Source organism: Arvicola amphibius, chromosome 6 (genome assembly GCF_903992535.2).
Source record: "Arvicola amphibius chromosome 6, mArvAmp1.2, whole genome shotgun sequence".
NCBI classification, from domain to species: Eukaryota; Metazoa; Chordata; class Mammalia; order Rodentia; family Cricetidae; genus Arvicola; species Arvicola amphibius.
The window spans coordinates 4,006,359-4,018,410 of NC_052052.2; the positions used below are offsets into that span (position 1 = coordinate 4,006,359).

The following is a 12,052-nucleotide window of genomic DNA, read 5'->3' on the forward strand; positions in this document are numbered from 1 at the left end:
GAGCCCAAGGCCTAGGTCCTGCTTAGGACGCCATGGTGGTTCTGGGTTCACAGATCTTGTTAGTGTGCTTTCTGCTGGTCCGAGAGTGGCCTCATCACTGCATCAAGGGTGTCCTTGTGGCACAGGCTGGAGACCTGAAGGTTGTCTAGGGATCTGTGGGACAGGCAGAGTTGATATGGCTGTATATGGGAGAGCTGGTCCTCTCCCCTACTTCCAGGCAGGAAGTAACCCCGTCTTCTGGGACCCAGGCCGAGACAGATTCCGAAGCTGAAGCTCTTGGCTGGTGTTTCTGCACATCTGGAGCCGGGTTCTTCCTCCAGGGGCCTCAGGGAGCTGTATGATAGGCTGTAGCTGTTGGCAGGACACTTTGCCTTCCCCGTGCGGTGGGACAGATGTTTGGACTTCAGGGATAAACCCAGGCGCCACCTCTGGCTGTTTGGTGGGCAGGGGGTGGAGTCCTGGAGAGGCCTTGGTGGCTATTTGTATACCCCCCCCCCCCCACACACCTAAGACAGCTGGGTCACAAACACACACACACATATCCTGGTGACAAAGACAGCTCCATAGCACACATCAACTGCAACATACAGCACCACAGATGGATGTGCACAGAACCTCACAGCACATATGCATACAGTAAAACAGACATGCACATGTGCCCCACCACACACACACACACCACACACACCCCGCTGCCTGCAGTTACACAGCCGTTCCCTGACTCCACTGACACATGGCCTCCCAGACCCACATCCACACAAGCCTCTCCAAGTAGCCCCCGCCTGAGTAGCTGGGAGTCTCCCAGCAGATGTGGCATCTGGACCTTCTTTCCAGGGATCGGACCAGGCAGTGCAGATTCTCCCCACCCATCATCTCCTTAGGCCTAAAAGCACAGAGACGGACAAGAGCTCTTGCTGAGGGGATGCACACAAAACTCAGGCAGCATAGGGGCAGTAGGGTCCCAGGGTTCCCACTACAATACAAGGCCCCATGTACACCTCTCTGAGATTCCAGAGCTGGTGCTGGGAGGGGTGGGGCCTGGGAGGAAGGCAGTGAGCCCCCAGGAATGGAAGGCTGAGGCCACACACAGGAGGCTGACCCCCAGTGAGAAAACAGACCCCCCCCCCACCTCAGACAAATGACCACCTAGGCGTCATGGGTCCAGCCAGACAGCAGCTTTATTAGTGGTGCTGGTTTCTTCACAGACCATTCAGTGTGCTCTGGTGTCCATGGTGGCCTTGGGGACAACACTGGGGAGCAGTTACTGGAGGGTTATAAATAAAGCTTTGGTGCACAGGTAACACTGCCACACAACACCACACAACACCAGCTCTCAATGGAAATTGGGGTTTTGCCATGGGGGCTACTTCTAAGTGACTGCACATGGGGCTGTTGCCACAGTGTGCTGACCCCAGGCAGGAGGAAGACTCCTAGGGCTGCGGCTCTGTGTGGCCCTGTCGCTTCGCCTTCATCTGCAGATAGCGGCCTTTGCCTTCTTCAAAGCGCTTCTTCTCGTCCTCCGTCTCAGGCTGTGGTATAACAAAAGAGGGCACGTTAGACACCAGAGAGCTGGGGGTGTCTGCACTGTCCCCAGAGGGTGCTAAGGACCTCTGCCAAGGGACTTCAAGGCGCCAGGCACTAGTATCCTGCACACCTTCCATAGCACGTCGAGTCCCCAATCCTAGGGAACAGCGGGGTTAGAAATTCTGTGTCATGAAGGAAAGCAGAATTGCTCCACTCCAGGGAACAACTGCTCAGCCTTTGTTACAAAGGGAAGGCAGGGACACCATGTGAGCTGTGGCCTTAGAAAGGTCTCTGCCTTACATTAAGAGCAACAGTATCACCAGGGGGGAGGGGTTCCTACCACCCTGTCCTGGACTGTGAGATCCTCAGGCAGTGGTACCTTGGGCTGAGCAACTTAAGCAGAAGGGGCAAAGCATCAGCGGCAGGACCGCCCGACCAGAGGGCTGTAGCTGCAGGCTGGGTTTTCCTGGGGATGGTTATGATTGGTGCCTACTGGAACTTCACTTTAGGAGCAGCCTGAATTCACTATGAACCCCTGGGCAGATGCCATGGCAGCAGCAATTGGGTGGTCACTTTTGAGGTCCCATCTGACACTGCCCTGGCCAAGGAGCTGGGCTTAATGAGCTGTGCTAATTCTGCTGGGATGGCATTTCATTGTGACATTATGAGGGTATCCGAAAGCCAAGGAAATGGGGCAGGTGCCCTTCATCCGGTATGACACCAAGTCGTGGCAGCTATTTTTAGGCCTACATGCTTTATAGATATTCGGTATATTGGCAAAGGAGAACCACCAGCCAGAGGACTTAATGTCAAGTCACACCAAATATTCCCTTCCTCCAGCTTTCCTCTAAATGTCACCAGGTGTAAACTGTCCAGGCTGTGCCAGCTGGGCGTCAATGGGACACGAGATATTTAAAGACACGGACATGCTCTCCACAAGGATTCCAGTTATTATTTGCACTATCTTCAGAGCACACACGGAATGTGGCCCTGGCTGTCCCGGAACTCCTTCTATAAACCAGGCTGACCTCAAACTCATAGAGATCTTCCTGCCTCTGCCTCCTGAATGCTGGGATTAAAGGCATGCGCCACCAATGCCCTGCCATACAGAAGTTTAGTTAGGGTTACCCTACACAGGAGAATGCTCCTCCCAGAAGACATAGGGTGCCAAATAAAAAGTGCAGAGCAACTCCCGAGCTAGGTACTGCTTTTCTGACAGCCAGGGTCCATGGCGGAAGCGCCTACATGCTAAGTGATCTCTCACGGGAAGCTATGTACACCGACACTGGAATCTCAAAATCATTTGCTTATTAACTTAGCTAAACTGAGGCTTCCTCACACTGGTTTGTGAGCATCAGCACTAAGAAAACCCCACTTTCTGCTCATCCACCTGCTCACGTGCTCTTTTCTTTGGCCTCTAAGAGCCCGGAGGCACTGTGTTGTCGGCTATGAACTGCCTGGTCTATGCTTTTTGGCTACGGCTATGAGTGTTCTGAGTTACCTCTCCCCATGAGCTCTAGCAGGCTGGGAACTTGTGACTTTGGCACAAGGAGAAAGCTCTCTGGGTGAAGAAGAGGCAGATCATGGGCCAAGAACTCTGTAGGGGGAGGCACTGGTTCCCAGTGGGCACCTGGACAGATCCACTTAGCACATGGCCTAGTGCTTCTGCGCAGGGGCTCTGAACTCAGAAGGCAAGTGACTCAAGACAGAAACTATCCTACCCTGGTCTCTGGGCAGGCTGGTGCACAGGAATCCACCTCAGAAACCCTTAGGTTTATTGTCTTATCCTCCTGATAAACCCTGACCTAGCAGGCGGCTACAGTGAGAGAGTCCAGAGGGAGGCTCTGCCACTCACCCACTGTGTTACTTTGGGCAGTTAGGCAACCTCTCTGGGCTTCACTTTCTCGTCTTCCTATAGTGCTGCAGCCTCCAGCCTGTGGTGGGGGCTGCTGTGCGTGCATTGGTTCCCAGTGTGTACAGGGACTCTGAGGCAGGCGCCTATGGCTTTCATCCCTCCTCTGAGTTAACCCCACGCGACCTTTAGTCCTCACCGGGTAAAGGCTGGTCAGGATTTCATTCTGCAGGTGCCAAAGCTGGGGCAGTCACACCCATGTTCCACTTGGCCCTACCCGTGGCTATCTTCAGCTTGAGACACTAGGAGATGGTGGCACTGCCCTCACCTGGGAGCAAGACTGGAATGTTCAGATACTGTCCTGAGTGTTCTCTCAACATATCTAATGAGGGCATATGGGGTTGCGGTCGCTGAGCTATGGCCTGCCAGTGTTTGCCATCTGTGCTGTTGATCCAGACAGAGCCCCTCTTTGGGTTCTCTGATCATCTGTCCCTGTGAGAAAGGAGCTGTTTTCCTAGATCTTAAGCTGAATCAGCTCCTCCGTAGGAAGACTCTGGTGCCCATAAAGACAGAGGTTCACAGGCAGATGGGGCCTGTAAAGGATGGGGGGGGGGCTCTCTGTCTCACAGCAGAAAGGCTTCCAGAGAGTGGCCTAGCAGCTCCTCCCCCTACAGAGTTCCTGGCCCCAAGTCCAGCTCTTCCTCACTTGGGTAGTAATGTCCTTGAGCCAGGCTCCTAGAGCCCGGAGGTGGACTGTAACTCAGAACACCCATAGCCATAGCCAATACAATGGGCTACAGTGATCAGTAAGTGTATCGGTCATGCATGGGAGCAGAGCCCAGGTTTACCACGGTACTGGATACCAGGCCTCCAGATCCCAGAGAGCAACACGAACGACATCACAACATAGAGCGTCAGACCCGGGGCCGTCACGCTTACACTTGCTAACACACAGGAAAAGTCAGCCCTGGGCCGTCACGCTTACTCTCATCAAGGATGTGAGGAAACTTCCTTCCAGACAATGAAATTTGGGAGGGATGGGGGGGTTCATTTGGGAATCACTGCCAACTGAAACAGTATGCAGACATCATACTGGGTGCCATCCATGCAGGGTCAGGGATAGACAAGGTGACCACGTCCAGCTGTGACAGAGACTGCCCGAGCCATTCTCTGACACAGCCTCAACAGCCAAAAGGCCTTAGTGGCTCCAGCATGTGCCAAAGGCACAGGATGCTTGTCTCACTAGGATGTGAGGGTAGGACCCAAGGAGGGCATGGGCCAAAGTACAGGAAATTTTAACGGTCAGCTCAGGGCGGAGGGCAAAGTGGGGTCTGGCGCTGGGCCTTGAGGGTGCTGTGTCTCTGATGTTTGATATCTGCAGTGACCTCATCTCCAGGGTTTGCCCTCAGCCAAGATGAAAGCTGCCTGGTGACGGATGTGTGGGAGGGCGTCCAGGAGGGCATGGCCATGGCTTTGCAGGAGCCTGTGAGGAAGGTGCCAACTGACGGCCTCACTGCGCTTCTCTCTAGGGACTGTGGCTTGCACTCAGTATTCTGTACCCAGAGATGGGAATCCAAGCAGGTCAAGGAGTCCTGCTTCACTGCCATCCCAAGACAACAAAAGCCCCCTTCCCCTGGAGGGCCTAGCAGGGCAGGGCAGGGCAAGAGCCAAGGACCTTTCATTGCCAGCCAGAGGAGACAGCAGAGCCTGCCTCACATGAAAACAAGGCCGCTAGCTCTGAGGGGCTGGTGGGCTTTCCTACCTCGGGACTAACAGAACTGCCGTGCCCTGTTGGGTCTGGAGCTGACAGGAGACAGATGGCTCCCTGTGCACAGCCCTCACCACGACACAGCTGCCACTTCCTACAGCCTGACCCCCTCCATGGGCAAAGTAAATAAACATACGGTGTTGGCTGTGCCATTTCTCATGGAGTTAGGGAGGTGGGAGGAAGGCAAAAGCTCTTCCATGGAGACCCAAGACTGGCAGCAGAGAAAAGGAGTTAGCGAGCACTGGGCCATGCAGCTCCTGGCTGCTAGAGTATCCACCCGCAGCCCCGAGCAGGTTCCCCATGCCATGCCAAAGGCAAAAGGCAAGACAAAGGGAACTGTCGGAATGGAAGGTAGTGGGAAGGATGGAGAGGTGACACAGGGCACGGTCTGGGTCCATGGATCTGGTTGGGAAATCTCCCATGCACTATTGCTAGGCTCCCACACCATGAAATAAGAACTCTGAGGGGCAGTCAAAGTATGCCCTATGGGGCCTAGCATATGTGTCCCTCACATGTGGTCACAGGCACGGGCGTCTGTGGAGTCATCCTGCTTCCTGAGGCCACATGCACTCCTAGGGCCGGAGTGTGTTCAAGGAGGCAACCACTGCTAACTCAAGGCAGTGGTCCAGGAGGAGGGCCAGATGCCCGGGGGGTCATCTAGGTCAGCTGGACCTTGAGGACAGCTTGTCCACTCGGAACTGCACGCCAAGGGTAGTGTCGTACAGCTACAGGTTAAAAGTCCACTGCCTTCTGGATACTCAGGGCTCTGCCTGGCACTGAGTACCAAGCCCTTCCCCCTGCCTGGCAGCTCCAGGCCTCAATCTGCATCTTTTCCTCCCTCCTCCGTATGTCCTGCCAAGTGCCATCTCCTGGGCCCGCTTCCACCAGAGGGAAGCCTGTGGCTTTCAGAGCCTCATGCTGCAAACCAAGTGTTTTCCATTCTGCATTTTCTGTGCTTCAAGAACACGTTTAGAACAGAGAACAGAGGATGAGTGGCTGAGTCCTGCCCTCCACACAATCAATAGCTTGTCCTTTTTGTAATTAGTGAGTGTCTGGTCAAAGGAGGCTTCCAGAGGTGACAAAACACCTTCCTGTTAGCCTGAGGGACACAAACCTTAATTAGGAAGCCACACGGTGCACTCACTCTCATGATCCACCGGGAGACAAGAGGGGTACCAGACACTCACAGAATCAATGGAAACATCTGATTGGTGCTGTTGAGGGACCGCAGTGTGTGGAAGGCCATCGGGCCGGATAGGGAGACTCAGTACAGAACTCACAGTCTCCCCAGTGAGAAAATGGAGAGAGTAACACAGTCCAGCTCTGCCTGAGAACCTGAGCACAGCAAGGTCAGGCCAGGCCCCTGGAAGGCAGAATGCACACTTCCGTCCCAACAGCTAGCTTGGTCAGTTCTAGGGTCCCCTGCAGAAGTCTCCCCATGGAGAGTTATCAGTGCCCTCACAGGGCATCTCTTATCTGCAGGGATGGGTTCACACCGAATCCACTATTCCCACAGAGCTGAGAAATCCCATGTATAAAGGCCACCAGGAGGCTGGGAGCAGGGGAATCAGTTGTGCAGAAGGGAGGAGTTAGCCCTGTGAGGGCCTCTCCCACGGTACAGGCGTGTTAGTCTCTGCAGCTATAGTCATAGCTCCCATGTTAGCTGTCTCCACAACAACAAAGATAAGAAGGGCAGTTCATTGGCTCGACACCCCCTGCCAGAGCTGGGTCCTCATCTCAGGCTCTGCCCTGTGGTCCTTCTCATCCTGGTGGAGGCAAGAAACAGGATGAATAACTGATCAAAACAAGGAAATATTTTTGCTTGTTTTTGAGGTTTTTGTTTGCTTTTTTTTTGAGACAGGGTTTCTCTGTGTAACAGCCCTGGCTGTCCTGGAAATTACTTTGTAGATCAGGCTGGCCTCAAACTTAGAAATCCACCTGCTTCTGCCTCCCCAAATGCGGGATTAAAGGCGCATGCCACTACCACCCAGTAGGAAGTCTTAATCTACACAGGCGTGTGTGGCCTTCATGTTCAGATTCAAGACTGATGGCTTTGTAACAAACACTGACACCACCTGCCAATCAACTGCAGCAGGCTTGCCAGGGCCAGCGATGACAACACAGACGTGACTGGGTGTGGGCGGTGAACTGTCCAGGAATGCAGCTCTCCTGCTGACAGTGGTGTGCTTTGTTGATTCTACACTGTGCACACATGCAGACTAGTGGAGAGGGCCTCCCCATATCCTCCCCACCACAGACTCCCAGAACTTCTCTCTGAACCTGAATGGGTCTGGTCTGAGGGCCTTGGCCACAGCACTCTAATATGGCGTACTAACAGTGTGTTGTAGGCTGAAGACTGGGGTGGGGGTATCCCGCCCCAGGATATACAAGGGGCCAGAGCTGCCACCATAAAACCTGTCTTAGTGGCCCAGGTTTCACCTTGTCTCCCGCCCTTAACACTTCCTTTTTTAGACTGGAGTGAGTGGGCTGTGACCACTCCTTCCCCACCTTCTGGCCACTGAGCTGGCAGGGCTCATCCCATCACACGGTGGCATCCATGTGGTCAGTGGGTCTTGTACATCATGACTGGAGGTGACAGGCCCCTGTTCTCCAGCATGCTCTATTGGACTGGCCTGAGTGGACCCCCTTGGTAGACCTACAGGGGAAGAACAGGGGCAACTCAGCAGACGGCTAGGCACAAGTCAGCACACACATTGTGTATGGTAGCCTGGACCTGAGGGGTCCTCAAGAGACACCTAAGCTTGAAGGGCAAAAGGATGAAGAGGTTGGGATGGAGACAGAGGCAGGCCTGCGGAGGATGCTGTGTCCTCTTAGCTGAGCCAAACGCTTGTATGATACTCATCATGGCTCTGGGGACTACAAGGGCTCATAAGTCCCTCTATGTTCCCAACAGTCAGCTTTAAGGTTCTGACATTTTTTTCATCAGTAGAGTCATCTTGCAAACCCAGAGGCAGAGAGATACTGGACAGAGAACATCCTGGATGTCCTCATCTGTGACTCATTCCCGAGAGCTGGCACGGTAGGGGCCTGCCTCGCTCCTGAGCTGGGCCATTCCCATGCCTTCCTGGAAAAGATGCCCCAAACTGCTGTGCTTCCTGCCTCTGCCCAAGGCCACTGAGAACCACTTTATAGATAAGTGAAGGAACAGATGCACAGCCTCGGCTAGCCAAGGGACAAGATGGCAGTGTCCCAACCACAGAAGTGTTCGATGGTCCTATGCGTGGCCCTAGAGTTCTCCAGCTTGATCATGGCCCCTCAGAACCTGCAGAAGCCTGTGGGCTGAGAAGTCCATGACAGAGAGAACAGAGCCCCTGTCTCCTACCCCAGGGTGAGTTCTTCCTGTTTCCTGGAAGCAGGATGTGTGTCCCTTCTGCAGTGCTGGCCAGGAGCTGTAGCCTCCCTATGCCCGGGCCCCTCTGTGCTATGGGACTGGGATCAGACTTGGGGACCACGGGGAAGGCAGCTGACTGCCATAGAAACTCTTGTCCTGTCTCCTCCTTAGCATAATGGCTTGAAGGATTTTCGAGTGAGTTGTTATTGCACCACACAGAGGGACCTCAAAGAGCAGCAGTATGGCTGCTAATGACTCCAGCCAGGTACCAAGGCCCTAAGATGGAAGGGGCAGCCAGCAGCCAAGGGCTCCTTTACCCACAATCTCACAGCACATCACCACAACACAGCTTTGACACCACACTGCAGACAGTTCCAAAGGCAGCGTTTCATCTACCCAAGGCTAGGGCAGAAGGTTGACAGTCCCTTGGTCACATGTCACACCTCCTGGCTAGCTGAAGTAGACTGGGTGGCTGGCTCTGTACCCACTGTGCAGATGTGTCCACTGAGGTTGGAGGTAAAGCGGCAGAATGGGTCCCAAGGACAGGAAGTAGGTGCATTCTGGAATATTCTGGGGTCTGTGCTGAGCCCAGGAGAGAGAGGCTGAAGAGAAACTGGGTTTCAGCCTCTGTGGGAAATCAGAGGCCCGGGATTAAATACTACTCTGGCCAGTGCCAGGTGGTGGTGTTGCCACCCGGGAAAGGCACTGTGTACCAAATGCCAAGGTGGCTCCAGAATCATCTGGAGCCGATACAAAGTTCCCTGTGTGCAGCAGGCTAGGCAGAGCAGGTGTGTGAGAGCTAACAGGTTCTTGGTCACATTGCAGGCTCTGGCTGCAGCCCCACTGTGGACACCTGTCCCAGAACCTGAACTGAGGCCAACACTCCCAAGGCCAAACCAGCAGGTCTGATTCCAAGGAAGTACAATGAGGTCTGGAAGCAGTGAGCTGCCCTCCTCTGGCCTGACTACTGCGAAGGCTGGGAAGTCCCTGTCCTACCCTGCCTCAGGTCTTCCTCTCAGGACGAGAATGCCATCTCCTAACTCCAGACATGCCACACACACAGAGTGGGGAGCTTGGTGAAGACTCCATGATCTTGGACAGCACCAAGGACCCCAACTACTTGCCCCTTTCGCTCCTCAGACCCCTCTACGTTCACCTTAAGAGGTGAGGAATGGCTCAGTGGTCGCCTCCTTCTAAGCAGGCAACATCCCTGCTGAGGACAGCTCTGAAGACCGTCACACAGTGAACACGTGGTTTCTAGCTGTGGCATCTTTGAAATGTAGGCTTGCCGGGCAGTGGGGTCACATGTTTTTAATCCCAGCACTTGGGAAGCAGAGGCAGGCAGATGTCTGTGAGTTTGAGGCCAGCCTGGTCTACAGAGCAAGTTACAGGACAGGTTCCAAAGCTACACAGAGAAACCCCATATTGAAAAAACAATAAAACACACACACACACACACACACACACACACACACACACAAAAGAAAGGAGGCTTACTCAGGACACAGGCACAGGGTATGCCCTTTGCAGAGTCCGTGCACAGTTCTCCCTTGCTCGCTCTCTAGCTGCCTAAGATAGAGGTCTGCTCTATCATGCTTTCCCCTGTGCACGATGCTTCCCTTCCTGAGGCCCACAATGACGGAGCCAAGGCACCATGGACTGCATCATCTGAAATCATAAGCCCCTCAAAAACCAAAAACCAAAAGGAGCAACTGTTTTCCTCGGGTATTCTGTCCTAGCGATGGGAAGTCACGGATCATGGGAAGCCTTTGGTAAACCTAGCTCACTGCCCCAGGGACTTCAGCTGCTGCACCGGGTGAGGCACGCTACAGCTGAGAAGATACAAAAGCGCACATTTTACTAACCCTTAATTGAGCTCCTCTGGCAATGAGCAAGCTTCAGTTTGGAAGAAGAAAGTTGGCCACCACCCCATTTCTTCACTGCCCCCACTTTAACCTACAACACATGTTCTCATGAGCTGAGGGCTGTTGACTAAGGCAGGGTCTGGTCCTGCCTGCCCGTGTGCATTCGTCAGGTGCACTCTAGCAGGCACGGAAGGCAGCGGCATGGCCTGGGGCATTCTATGATGAGCATCCGGCTCTGGAGTCAGATCCAGATTTTCTGAGAACATACAAATCAAATCTGTTTTGTGTGTCCCCTATCTCCTCAGACCCAGGGTGGACATTCTCTGGCTTACAGAGTGCATCTTTTTTTTTTGGGGGGGGGGAGGGTCTAGGGTGTGGCACTCTACCTGGGGCAATTACCATCCATACAAAGGGCCAGAGATATCCTCGGCCCAATATCAACTCTATATGGTTCTTACCTTTCTCAAAGCACTTTCTTTACCTCAGCCAAAAAGAGGGGAAAATCACATGGAATAGGTCCTAGGGGCCCCAGAGAGTCACAGGTCCTAAACCATCAGAGGCAGCTCTCCCACAATGCCTTCCCATTACTACTATCCACAGTCCTAGTCAGAACCCTGTGGCTCATTCCTACCCCAAGGAGAGGGCACTGCCCCAGAGAGGATGGGTGGCTGAAGGTGTGGGAAATGCTGTGCTGCTAATGGTCGGCCTGGACATGGCAGGAGCTGCAGAGACCCTGGCGGGGAAGCCCTCCCCACACCAGGAAACACCTCCACAGAAGCAAATGAGGAGAGGCTGCATTCCGTGTCAGCAGGGCCCTAGGGAGGGAGCTAAAAATAGACACGAGCTTGAAGATGGTTGGCAACGGTATGTGTGTGTAGGGGACCGGCAGAAGCAGGGCAGGCAGCACACGCACTCGTGTAGCTGTGTGCAGTACACATGTGTGTACCGAGGTCTAGGACTTTTGCTTGTGTGGCTGCTTCTAAGCACAGCCAAGCCCAGAGAATCTGTCTCTAGAATCTTTCCCTTTGCCCTCGCCAACTGCTCTCACCCCCATCAGTGGGCCCCAGCACACCTCAGAGAAGAACAAGGAGCACCTTCAACAAGTCCAGAGTAGCAGGCAGAGTGGCTGGACCCACAGACGCCATGAAGGGCAGAACCTCAAACCTGGGGACAGACACCACTCCCACCACCTGCTAAGTGTCTTTCTCCCACCCTCTGCAGCCCTGCATGGCCTGGTGCCTCCTCTCTTCAGGTCGATGCAGCTTTCCATGGATTCAGTGAAGGCCACGGGTCAGGCCCCCTGACTGTACCCCTGAGGTTGGACTCAATAGAAACAGGGCACATGGGGCACATGACCAGTCTACCCTGACCTCAGTGTTGGGCTTCCACAGTCCTGGGAACCAGAAGAAGGTGCTGCGGGGTGCACTTGACCATGTAGCCAGGAAGGGAAACTCATGGCTTCATTCAGGGGGCTGTGACCACGCCCACAGTAGCACCAGCCTTCTCTACTTCCAGACGTGGCAGATTTATCAGATGGAGCCCTGTCAAGATGCAGACCGCCCACCCAGAACTGGAGCTGCCTCATCCTGTGCCCATTTGAGAAACCGAGGCACACAGAAGGCACATGCCTAACATCACAGTTGATCAGTGGCTACCCTTCTCATCTGCACGAGCTCCTAGAAGTACAGAAC

The 12,052-nt window shown here is 54.1% G+C and overlaps 1 protein-coding gene across 1 annotated transcript in view; it reads right to left on the minus strand.

Annotated features, from left to right (window-relative positions):
* Positions 1-1,160: 1,160 nt before the first annotated feature.
* Positions 1,161-12,052, minus strand: part of Acot7 (acyl-CoA thioesterase 7) — a 65,063-nt gene continuing 54,171 nt past the window's right edge. The window contains 3 exon segments of the mRNA XM_042055246.1: positions 1,161-1,408; positions 1,410-1,462; positions 1,464-1,529. Coding sequence (XP_041911180.1) covers positions 1,273-1,408; positions 1,410-1,462; positions 1,464-1,529 — 255 coding nt within the window. The 3' untranslated portion in view covers positions 1,161-1,272.